Here is a 12,749-nt window from a genome sequence, read left to right as displayed (position 1 = left end):
CAACTGCCACCCATTGTTTCTGCTTCTGTGGTCTTGGGCCAAGAGGAGCATGTCTAATCTTTCTCCCAAGCAAGGAGTCAGAATGAAGGACAGCAAGGGCTGAGACGTTTCCTGGGTCTTGTTCGGCAATTTGTCATCTAATTTTCACCCTCCAAACATGACTTCAAAGTAGGACTGCCCACAGAGAAATCGAAGTTACAACTGAACAACCAGAGCCACCAGAGAAAGCTCAGAATCTGGGTTGGATTTTCCCATCCCTGAAAGAGAAGACAAAGAAGAGGCAAAGGGGGATAGAAGGACTTTGGTAGATTGTCAGAATCACCAGGCCTGAGGGGAAAAGGGTTATAGGTCAGTTTATTGTGGTTTGTCCTTCATTCTCAAAGAGGACCGTGAATGACATCAGGAAGATGAGGTCATGACTTGCAAGTGAATTAGTTTTAAGTGAGGAGGGCTGTGCAAAATCACCAGTTTCAATTTTTCCTCTGGAGTTGTCTGAGTCAGGACATCTGGACATGGCCCAGCATGCGGTGGGAGATCTTGGCCTTTTTAAGCTGAAGTCTTTCTGAGCTCTCACTTTGACTGAGACATTGTCCATTCAGTGATTAGGGTTATCAAAGACATGAGCCATGAGATGGCCCCTTTAATCCAAAAGAAAAATCAAACTGGGAGGGGAAAAACCTCTGGGTTTCTGGCCAAAAGAGAAATAATTTCTATTTGCATTCACTCTGATCCATCAGAGCCCAAACAATAGCCATTAAGTAGTGCTTGGGTAGGGACCTGTTGTTGACCAACCAGTGGGACAGGTATAAAATCATGACGAAGGAGAGGGAGCCCTGCATACCACCAGCTCTGAAATATCACCTCTCATCATACTCTCAGTATATTTAATCACTGGGCAGAGCTTCTGGAATCAGGAATATAATTAACAGTTTGATAATATAGGGAGATATTCTGTGTGGTGTCACTAGGGAGCTAAGGATGTCACGTAGTATAGAGAATACTGATATCCAAGTCAGGTGTCTAAAGACCTGGGTTCCAGTTCCCCCTTGGATATTTAATTGCTTTGTAATCTTAGGCAATTCACCACACCACTCTTAGTTCCTTATCCACAAAATGAGGTTGATGATAGTCATTCTACCACACAGTATTATAGTGGGACAACTGATTTGTAAACACACAAGTCAGTCAATCTCTATGGCTCTCAGTTTTCTCATCTATAAAGTGAGGGGGTGGATAGGGAGTAGATGATCATAGAAAAACAGGGTTCAAGAGAGCTGAGAGGCCACCCAATCTAGTCACACTTGAATCATCATGCCCTCAACAACATCTCCAGTGAAGGGTCCTTCAGACTTTTTGTGAAGGCCTCTATAAAGGGGAAGCCATTCCTCCCATTCCACCACAGTTCTAAAAGCTAAATGATTTTCCCTAACATTTAGCCAAAATTGACTCTGCAGTTGACACCCATTGTTTCTAGTCCTCTGAACTCAGGCCAAGTGGAACAAGTCTAATTTTGTAGAACCACAAGATAGCCAGCCCTTCAAATAATTGAAGACAGCTGTCATGTGCCAACTTCAGGTCAAACTTTCCCAACTCCTTCAACCAATCCACATATTCAAAGCCCCTCACCACCATGATTGTTATCCTCTGCTTATCAATGTTTTTCCTAAAATGTGGCACCCAGATCTTAACCCTGTACTCCAGATGTTGTGGTATTTGTGGTGTTATCATTCCCATTTCACAGACAGGGAAATTGAAGCTTCCAGATGTCACATATCTATCTCCCTAGAAGCAGAGGTGAGACTAGAACCCATACTCCCAACTCCACTTCTTTCTATAGGAAAGGTCCTACTTCTTATCTAGCCCAGCAGGAAGCTCATGGGATAACTGTCACAGTGTAAGTTGCTGGGGAGTTAGAAATGTCAAAAAGTCTCCCCCCATCCCAGATTCCCAAGCCACTGTATCCTAAATACCTTTTAACTGAAAAGCCCTCCACAGAATCAAAGAACTTTCCAGCATTCATTCCTAGAAAATGTAAAGTCATAATGGTAATGATGATGAGGGATGACCTTAATTCTTTCCCAGAAAAGTGAAGATTCCCCTCCAGGCCATATATCAGAGGAAGGTGGAGAGAAGTAGACCTACAGCCACAGTCTCATCCAATATCTCCCCATCCTCAGTTCGAAGACTACTTCCCTCACACACAAGCACACATAAACCATTAGAATCCCCAAAATGTCCAGGAGACTAACATTTAATGGACAGCACATACCTCATTCCAGCCACACCTCATATACATAAAAGAAGGGAAAGGAGGAGACAGTGGGGAGGATTACAGGATCCCTATCAGCCCTTCTGTGGCTAGGTGAGTGCTCTAGGGCCTAAGGGTAGGTAAGAATGAGGACCAAATGACTCAGGATGCCTCAGTGCCTAAAAATGAGCCCAGGAGATCCACTTAGCTGGGCGTGGTCTGGACCAATGGCTTTTTACTTCCTTACTCTTGGGATATTTCCATTTTTCTCCTCCCTTTGGTGGTTGTTCAGTTCCCAGTTCTGGAGCAGGGTTAAGACCAGTCCCAGCTGTGTTGAAGAGTTGGGAGGTATAGGGTTATGACAAGGCTGTGGAGGTCCCCTGCCACAGATTCAGGTGACATCTCTGAAGACAGGCTGTGAGGACTTGGACAAGGTTGGAGAGGTGAGTGGAAGGTGAAAGGAGCAAAGGGTGAGATGGAGATCCTACAAAGCTTGTGAAAGCAACCTGCAAAGACAAAGAAATAGAATATGGTCAGTTCCCAATTGTCTGGAAATTGGCCATAGCACACTGTTAATCCTAGGTTGGCTTTTTCAGGCAGTTGGTGCATACTTGGGGGAGGGCAAACCAATTTTCATAGAATCAAAATCTGCTCTGCATTGAAAGGGAACACAGAGGTCATCTCAACCAACAAGTCCTCATTCAGCACCTACATGAAGACCTCTGTGACAAAGAATTCATTATCTCCCAAGGTGACCCACAGGGTGGGAGGGTTAGTGGGGAGAAAGCAAATGGAAAGAATGCTAGGTTTGGAGTCTGGGGTCTAGGGTTCAAAGCCCAGCTATTTATGATTATTTCATTGTTTTTATTCTTATCTATGTGACTTTGGGCAAATCATTTATCTGCCGTTAGGCCTCAGTTTCCTTATCTGAAAAAATGAGATAAGGACTCTTGCCACTCTAGATCTATGATCCTAATTGTTAAAAATTAATTCCTTATATCTGTCACCCTGTCACTGTTTGTCCTTCATTCTGAAAAGGCAAGGTGATGCCATGACTTGCAAATGAATTGGATTGAAGTGAGGCAGGGCTGTGCAAAATCACCAGCCTCACTTTCTCCTCTGGAGCCATCTGGGTGCACTGGCCAGATATAGATCAGGACAAGTGGAGATGGCCCTGAGCTAGGTGGCACAGTGGATAGAACTCTGGACTTGCAATCAGGAAAACTCATCTTCATGAGTTCAAAACCAGCATCAGAGGCTTAATAGCTGTGTGACCCTGGGCAAGTCACTTAATCCTGTTTGCCTCAGTTTCCTCATCTATAAAATGAGCAGGAGAAGGAAATGGCAGGCTGCTCCAGTATCTCTGCCATGCTGGAAGTTCCAGCAAAGTACAATAGCTCCCTACACTTACTATAACATACTTAAAAATGTTGATGGTAATAATAATAGTAGCAGATATTCATAGAGTACTTTAAAGTTTGCAGATCACTTCATATTCCTATATTATCTAACATTTATTTCATTCACAGCTCGAACCACCTGGCCTCACTGACCCTTCTGATCCCATCATTCATTGCCCCTCAGTATGGCCCTGGGGCTCCAACCAGGCCACCATGCTTGCTCTTGTGGATTCTAAGCTCTTTGAGAACAGAAACCAGACCTTATTCATTTCAGTATCCAATGTGCAAATTACAATGCATGCAGTTGGCACTAAATAAAGCTTTAAATTGTTGTATCAAACAGAATTTGCTATTTTTTTTGTTATCTCCTGAAAAACCCTTCTCTCTTCTTGGCTAATTCCCATTCCTTCAAGTTGGCTTTAAATTCTCCTCCTTCTCCTCTAAGAAGCTGTTCCTAGGCACCCCACCCAATAGGGTCCATGAGTTTTCTTCGCAAAGATACTAGCGTGGTTTGACATTTCTTTCTCCAGCAGATTAAAGCAAATAGAGTTAAGTAACTTGCTCAGGGTCACATAGCTAGTAAGTGTCTGAGGCTGAATTTGAACTCAGGTCTTCTGGATTCCAAGTCCAACACTCTTTCCACTGTGCCATCTAGGTGCTTCCAGGCAAACAGAAGTTGAGTGACTTGCCCAGGGTCACACAGCTAGTAAGCATCTGAGGGCAGATGTGAACTGAGTTGTTCCTGAGTCCAGATCCAGTACTCTTTCTACTGTACCATCTACCTGCCTCTCCACAGGTAAGGAAACTGAGATAAGTGAAATGATGGACTTCCATTCTGTGAATGAGCCCAGTCTCCATTCCCTGGCATCATACTTTATCCCTAACCTTGTCTACTTCCTCTCTTCAACCCTCTCTCCCCCAACATCATTATCTGTGCCCATTTTCTTGGTCACAGCCAGTTCTGGCCTCCTGTCATCTTACTGTTGGATGAAAGATTCAGGATGTCTGGTAACTAGATTCACCAAATTCACCAGATTGACTAGAATTTCTGGTCCCCAGAAACCATGTCATTACATTCTTCTCTTGGATACCACCAGCAGGGAAGGCCCTGGGCCACTTTAGATAGCCAGATTTCTCTCTAAGACTCAACCCCCTTCTCCTCGACTACAATATAGAGTTGACATTGTTAGAACTGGAAGGAACTTAAGAGACTCTATATATAGCCCAAGACCCTTATTTTACAGATAAGGCAGCAAAAACCTAGAGAAACGATGTGACTCACCCAAGGTCACACAGCTTAGAAGCCAACATCTAATCTCATGCCTTCTGCTTCCAAATCCAATATTCTTTCTGCCACACCAAACATCTTCCACATTGCTCTAAGCATGACCAGTCTACCCCAAACCTAACATTTCTCATGATTCTCATCCAAGCCACAGACCTAGCTCTGCTTAAGACTAAGAAAGATGAAGGATGAAGAGCAAAGTGCCAAAAAACTGGAATGAAGGTGAGGTTGGGGCAGCCAGGATACCTAGTACCTTTCACTGGGTGGTTGGAGATTTGGCTGCATCAAACATCTTCTTCCGGCCCTCCATGCCAGACATGGCCTCCACATTCTTACGCCAGTCACCCACCTCCACAGGCCGCTCCTGTAAGGCAGAGACATAGGCAGGAGTTGTAAAAGAAATGAGAGCCCAGAAAGTCAGCCTAGGCCTATCAATCATGAAGGGAAACAGACTAGGGGGAAAAAATCACCTTCTTCAAAAAGTAAGAAATCCCCCCTTCCCATTTCCCTTCCCTTTTTCTCTAAGGCTGGGAAGGCTATAGTTACGATGGGAAATAGAAGAAATGCTGAGGTTTGAATGTAGAGGCACTGTTCAGGCCCTATGGGAAGACAGAAGTAGCAGGTGTTGGGGGAGGGGGACTCTCAGTGGTTATTGGGAGATAGTTCACTATGCCATCTGTCCTTATTTCAGTCCCAAGGATACTTTATTTCAGATGTAAGTGTCCCAAAGGCACGGTGAGGTCTCATTCTTATCTTCCTTAGTCCTCTCACTGCCTCCATTCTAGTCCAATCATTCATCCAAGCTGACTTCAATGTTTCCTAGTTAACATCCCATTGTAATTTCTTCTGGGAGGGGACTATGTCTTCACCTCTGAGCTCAAAATTCCTCCAAGGCAAAAACAACTGCTCCTCAATCCCAGCACTAACCAAGCTAGTAACACAGGGACCCCACAGGATGGTAGGGTTCAGTGATCACTTATACCCCAAGACATAAATAAATGATCAGACTCATCTGAGTCAATTGGACAATCCATCTATCCAGTAGGAGATCTGGAATTATTCCTATAGCTGTGAGGGGAAGTAACAGCTGGTGGATGAAGAAGTGGGTGTGAGGAGAAAAGAGGCCCCACCTTCTCTGTGTCCTCCTTCTTCACAGACTTGAGGTTGGCCCTCAGATCCATGGACACTTTGTGCTTTGAGCCCAGCAGTGCCCGAAGCATGGCATCTGCAGAGACACGGACCCGTCGCAGGGGTGGGCGCTTGAACTTTCCCCGAAGATCAAGCACTTTCAGCTTCAAGTCCTTGATCTGGCAAGAAGGATGGAGAGAGTAACCCATTAGAAGGGAGAAACCCTCAGGAGGACTCTTCTACCCATAGAGGGGATCCCAGAGCTCTAGGAGTAGGGTCGAAAGGAATCTCTACCCCATTCCCCAAGCAGATGATGACTTGTTAGTGTGATGAAGGGAGTTCTACCTCATGTGGTGGCTAAACTTATGTGACCTGTGACATCCCTTCTAATTCTGATTCTAGGACTCTATGGACTCCACTAACCCTTGGACCAGATCTCCCAAGACAGCAGAGATAAAATACTTTGCAAAATCCACCAATCTAATCATGGGAGCCTGACAGGAGAGCTCAATTGCCCAGCCTGTAAACCTGAGGAGGGCAGCTCTCAGTGGGATGCCTTATCTCTGCCCTCCTGTGTAGTGATGCTGCAACATTCACAGGGAGGCAAGTACCATTATGAAGACCTGAAGAGGGCATGGTCAGGTGAACCATGGGATCAGAGCTGGAAATGACCTCAGTGATCATCCAGCCTAACTTCTTTATTTTGTATATTTGATGGGTACCATGGCACAATGGATAAAGCCCTGTACCCATGTCAAGAAGACCTGAGTTCAAATTCTGCCTCCAACACTTGTTTCATTATGTGACCACAGGCAAATGACAACTCTCTTACTAATAAAATGGAGACAATAATACCTAGAACACCTACCTCACTAGTTGTAAAACATCAAAACACTATCCACATCATATACTGTTATCTATAAATGAGGAAACCGTGGTCCATCAGGGGAAGTCATTTGAGCAAGCTGATATAAATAGTGAGAACCAGTAAGGACAGACAGGTGGATTCTTCAAAGTATTTTATCTCTGCTGTCCTGGGAGGTCTGGCCCAAGAGTTGCTGGAGTCCAAAGAGTCCTAGACTCAGAGTTAGAAGGGATGTCAAAGACCACATTAGTTTAACTATCACATGAGTTAGACTCAGACTCACAATCTCACAGTCTCTCTAAGGCAGAGAGTTGTAGACTTGGTTTCCCCCTAGTTCCTTTTAGAGGCAGCCCTTGTTTCCTGCTTCAGAATGTATAACTAAAAAAATACTCAGAGCAAGATTTGTCCATGGACATCTAACAAGAGAAGATTTGTCCTTGGCTGCAAAACTAGGTGTTAGGACTACGTTTCAAAACTGAGTCTTCTTACCCCAAGATCAAGGCTACAGAGGTTCCCTAGTATTCAAAAGGCAAACCCAGAAACTCTCATTTCTGAATGAGATAGTAGGCAACTGAGACACTTAGTTGTGGATAGTAATACTCTATACCAGGGATGTGGAATCTGTGGCCTTGAAACCGTATAGGACCCTCTAGGTCCTCAAGTGTGTGGCCCTTTGCCTGAATCCAAACTTCACAGAACAAATCCTTTTCTTGAAGGGTTAAATCTTTTATTAAAGGAGTTTGTTCTGTGATGATTGAATTCAGTCAAAGGGCCACACTTGAGGACCTAGAGGGCCACATGTGGCCTCGAGATTGCAGGTTCCTCACTCTGCTCTAGACAAAGTCCTCAACCTCCCTATCATTTGTTGTAGTGAGAAGGACACTAGATTTGGAGTTAGGAGAACCACAATCAAGTCCTAGCTCTACCAGGTGCTGACTGTGAGAGTCATGAATCACCTCTCTGAACTTCACTGTCCTCATGCATAAAAAGAATCTAAAAAAAATTTTTTTTTAACGTATGTCCTACTTCCCTCCCAGGATGTTTGCAAGGAAAGCAGTTTTTAAACTTTAAGTTCTATAAATCATTATTATGCATTCCCAGTGTTGCAGCTTTCCTCCAGGCTCTCAGCCCAGAGCTCCCCTCAGACTATGGAAATCCTCACCTCCCGGGTGTTATGGATGCATTTGGCCTCGATGTCATACCTCTCCTCATCCACAACCTCTACCTTAGCATGTAGCTCCCTGCACAGGTCCTGAGAGAAACACACATTGAGAGAAACAATGAAATTAGCCAATGGCCCTACAAGGCAAAATTTACACCTAACCCTTTTGCCTTCCCTCCTCACCCCCAAACTTCTCCTCCATCACATTATATGTTCCAGAAGGAAGTTAATAGACTTATTCACACTAAGGTACACATGGCTAATAAGGCTTAAATTCTGCTCCTTCCCAGGGGCATTTGGATCTTAACAAGGCCCTGAGTCTTGAGTCAAAGGGATAAATTTTTGTCAGTGGGATTTCAGGCAGGCTGGGTTGGGAAGTTTTTCAGGAGGCAGAAGGGACATTTCTGGTATATAGTATGAAATCCCAGAGCTGCCACGTGGGTTCCAAATGGACCATCTTTTGAACAATAAGTTATTTTCCCCTCACCCATTCACCTTCAGAGCAGTTCTCTACTCACAGACCAGACATTACATGACACTACCCTCTCCTGCCTCACTTTAGCTTTTCACTATTAAATTCCTATCCATCCTTTGATGCTCACCAATCTCACCTTCTCCATGCCCTGTGTTGGAACTACTTTCCTCCTCAGACCTCTTCTCATGTTTTGCTGTGTCTCCACCAATATTCTCACCATGTTGTGCTATATATTCTAATTATACAGACTGGAGTCTTCTCTGCTTTCCACTGTAAGCTCCCTTGGGGTCAGGTCTTATCTAGACTTTGCCTCTTTCTGGATGTCCAGCACAGAGCTCAGTACACTATTAACAAATGTCTCCCCGAAGCTCACCTGCAAGGCACTGAGTGACAGACCTCGGGTCTCGAGGGTAGGAATCCTTTCAGCCAGGTATCTGGCCTTCTCAGCTTCCTTCTCCTCATGCTCTTGCTCCCAGCATTCCTTGGCTTTGGCCAGCATCAAGCTCTAGAGGGGGACAGGGATGTCAAGGGAAGCACAGGTCCTGGAGCCTTCTTGCCTTTCTCATTCACCCCGTGGTCTCGTCCCCCAGAGCCGGCCATAACTATAAGATCTGCTGGTATGTGACATGCTGCACCAGGCCACTTAGGCAGAGCTGGCACTGTGTGTGCATGTCTGAGCATGGCATGTGGGCTTTCTGCATTTCCATACTCAGGACAGAATGGGTCTAATTAATTGCAAGGGGTATATTGTGAGAGACTCTTCCATGTTATTTATGCATAGATGATTAGATTAAGCAGGCCACAAACGAGGGTTACTTTCCATCAAACCTTCTCCTTCCCTACTTTTAACTCTGCCTCCTTTAGACTCGCAGAGTTCTGGAGTAATGCACATCCTGCTTCTCACCACCATCAATGCCTTCTCCATCCCAGGGACTAATCAAAACACTTCTCAGGCATCCCAGGATGAATTGTTTGCCTACCCTTTGTGCACTAGTACATTATGGGAGAGAGAGGGTAGGTTCTGAGGGAGCCCACTTACTATCCATCTTTTGCATCCTATGGTAGGGCATGGGGACTTTCTCTAAACACATTCACTTTCTCTACTGGTTCTGTCTCTCCTGGGTTTCTAGAGTGTTCCCTCAGAAAAAAAAATTGAATCTCCGTTATCAGATGGGGACCTTCTTAAGGAAAGGAGACTATTCTGTTCCTTTTAAACTAGGGGGTCTTTAGGAGGAAGGACTACTCCCCCCCCCCATCAAACTGAAAGACCTTTAGGAGCAAGGACTATGTCTCCTTATGTCTCCATCCTTGATGGCAGGAACTACTCCCCCCACCCTCCAATCCTCATCTTGGAAGATTCTTAGGTAGAGGGACCATGATTCTCCATCAGGCTGGGAGCCCATCAGACTGGGAATTCTTTAAGGGTAAAGACCATATCCCTCCTTCCTCTGGATTCTCTCACAGTACTTAGTAGGAGGTTCTATACACGTGAGACTATCAGTCAGTGTTGTTAGCTGATGGATTAATTGACTGATTGTCTGACTAGGCCACTGGGCTTGGAAATTAATATCTCAGACTAGGAGAGAAACTGCACAATAGCAGGATGTGGGGACAGGAAGGAATAGGGGCTCTCATAGTCCAGAGTAGTGCTGCTAAGTAAGCCACATGTGTCTTCTATTCCATCCTCAGAGACTGAACTCCACCCTCCCCTCTTCCCAGTTGTGAGTACCCGGGGAAGCTCTATGTTCAGGCTCACCTTGAGCAAGAGTTTGCGGGAAGCTGTGATCTTGGATTTTCTCTGAGAGGGAAAAGAAAAAAATGGGAGAAGCAGATGAGAAATATATTGGAATTTTGAAGCAGGATGAGAGTTGGAGGGGAACCTGCCTATTGATACCCACAATCTTTCCTTAAAAATCTCCATTGTTGGACTGATGTGAGAACCCTGAATTTAGGAAAAGAGACTATGTTCAAGGGACTTCACTTAGAAGACAAGAGACAGTACTAGTCAGTCAGCTAGTACTAATCAGCTAGCTATGTGACCCTCAGCAAATCACTGCTGCTCATCTTCTGATGCCTCAGTTTCCTCATTTATAAAATGAAAATTATAATTTCTTTCTCACCTATCTCACAGGGTTGTCGTAAAGACAAAATCAAATATTGATTATGCAATGGCCTTGAAATGTATACAGAGTTAGAGTGATACAAGTTATTATAATGATGGATGATGATATTAACAGTCACACATCACTTGTCTGGTACAATTTGGGAATGAAGTGAGCCCCACAAATTATTTTTCCACATAACTGAAAATTGTCCTTTTAAATGACATTAATTTAATTTAATTTTAACCATTTTGGATTAAAATCTTTCTAAAACATAAAGCCTACTCTCTTGGTTTCTTAAAACTTTTAAACACAATTTTCATTTTCCTATCTTTGTAAGTGTCAGTGGCTATGCTAAGACCAGATACCCTTGGGGACCACTGAGGTGGGCGGGACTTTTTGAGCCTACATTTAACAGCCCCAGGCTTCTGTGTTTTTTGAGTTTTGTTTCCTGCTTTTTATAATTTTCCTGTCTCCTCCCTCTGTGTGAGTCTGTCTGCTGTCACGTCTTGCTGTTATCAGCATCATCCTGCCCTGATACGCTTATTAAAACATCTAATCTGCTGTGGAGCAGGAAATCAGATAAAGAAATACATTAGCATTATATCTAAAATAAAAGTAAATACACTCTGAGTGAGGGGCTCTCCTTTGAGTAAAATAAATAAACTTTAATGTATGGACTTGGTGACAAAGAGAAATGGGGATGTTGTGAAAAAAGCTTTGGATTTGATGTCAGAGAAAATGAGTTTGAAACCTGGCTTTGTTACTTGTAGTTTGAGTTTGTGTAAGTCATTTTCTCACTCTGGGACTCAGTTTCCTCATGTATAAGGGGGTAGGCTCTAGATGGTCTCTTCCAGTTTTCAATCTTATTATCTATTTTGGCAACGGAGAGGTCCATTTTGTTCACTTCCTGGCTCTCACTTATACTCCAGACAGGTGAGTTTGCCAGATAAGTGACTTGTTACTATAAAAAAAAATATCCATGGCTAAAGAATCCCTTGTGAATTCTCAAAGATTATTTAATATCAGATTGTGATACCACATGTGAAGACTTGGAAAGAGAAGAGGGAACTAGATTGAGAGCCATTTCTTTGACTTTACTATTTTATTACTTCAAATAGACTTGCCTAAGCTGTGTACCCCTCATTTTCTCTGTTTATTTCTTCTCTGAATTATTGGGCCAAGTTTTATTTCAACTCATTTATTTTCTGTTAGATAAGTTGGGGAAGAAGAGTTGATGTTACTTGGGCCTACGGAACTGGAGAATGGCCAAAATCTCAAAAGAACCCAAGAGAGAGGGCTGGTGATGGCTAACAGGTAATTCTCCAAAGTACTCCAGAGAATGAGCCTGGGTTCTGTCTGCCAATGCTAATTCCTTGCTGTCCCTGGGTATTTTCTTACACAGGACTTGCCTGCCACCCATGGCATCTGTGGACCACTTCCCTCCATCATCTATCAGTGTGGTTTCAGGGAAAGTAGGCCTTTTAAAAAAAATGAGACCCAGCAAAACAGGATGTAAATCTATAGCCCCTCAAATATCCCTCAAGGTTTTGGATTGTATGTCAATGCTTTCTTCCATTAGTGCAAATACTGTAACTCTTCCAACCCTGCTAAGCTCTTAGGCCTCCCTGATCTAATAACCCTGAGCCCCAGGGCTGTGAGGGACTCCAGATGTCCCCCAAAACCACAAGCCCTAACAAAACCACAGTGGCCAAGAGTTCAACAGCTTCACAGGAAGTCAAAACTGAACCATCCAAGTCAAACTGAACCAGCAGCATCAAAGTTCCCCAGGCTACTTAAGACCCTGTCCCAGGATTTCCTGTTGGTCTAAGCCTTAATCATCATTGATCTTCCCTGGACTGGGGTGGAAGGACCCAGGATGCTTCTCCAATGTTCTTTCATAGAGGAATTTGCACTGATTCACCTCTGCAAGAAAATGGAGATCGCTCCAGGGCCCGACTAGTTCTAAAGGGTATTTACTCACTTGGCGAGAGCAATAAGGCTTGGCCCCCAAGCTCCATTTCTTCCCTATCCTTAGCCTCTCCTTCTCAGTGACATCACACATAATGTCACCAATCCCCATG

At 44.1% G+C, this 12,749-nt stretch overlaps 1 protein-coding gene across 1 annotated transcript in view; it reads right to left on the bottom strand.

Annotated features, from left to right (window-relative positions):
• Nucleotides 1-335: 335 nt before the first annotated feature.
• The window catches only part of TNNI1 (troponin I1, slow skeletal type), a 77,152-nt gene continuing 64,738 nt past the window's right edge, over nt 336-12,749 (bottom strand). The window contains exons 2-7 of the mRNA XM_072648225.1: nt 10,320-10,363; nt 8,937-9,068; nt 8,089-8,178; nt 6,064-6,240; nt 5,187-5,297; nt 336-2,754 (exon numbers count right to left, since the gene is read on the bottom strand). Coding sequence (XP_072504326.1) covers nt 5,190-5,297; nt 6,064-6,240; nt 8,089-8,178; nt 8,937-9,062 — 501 coding nt within the window. The 5' untranslated portion in view covers nt 9,063-9,068; nt 10,320-10,363 and the 3' untranslated portion in view covers nt 336-2,754; nt 5,187-5,189. The remainder of the gene's footprint in view (nt 2,755-5,186; nt 5,298-6,063; nt 6,241-8,088; nt 8,179-8,936; nt 9,069-10,319; nt 10,364-12,749) is intronic.

This window comes from Notamacropus eugenii, chromosome 2 (assembly GCF_028372415.1).
Source record: "Notamacropus eugenii isolate mMacEug1 chromosome 2, mMacEug1.pri_v2, whole genome shotgun sequence".
Classification (NCBI taxonomy): Eukaryota; Metazoa; Chordata; class Mammalia; order Diprotodontia; family Macropodidae; genus Notamacropus; species Notamacropus eugenii.
This window is presented reverse-complemented; position numbering and strand designations above follow the sequence as displayed.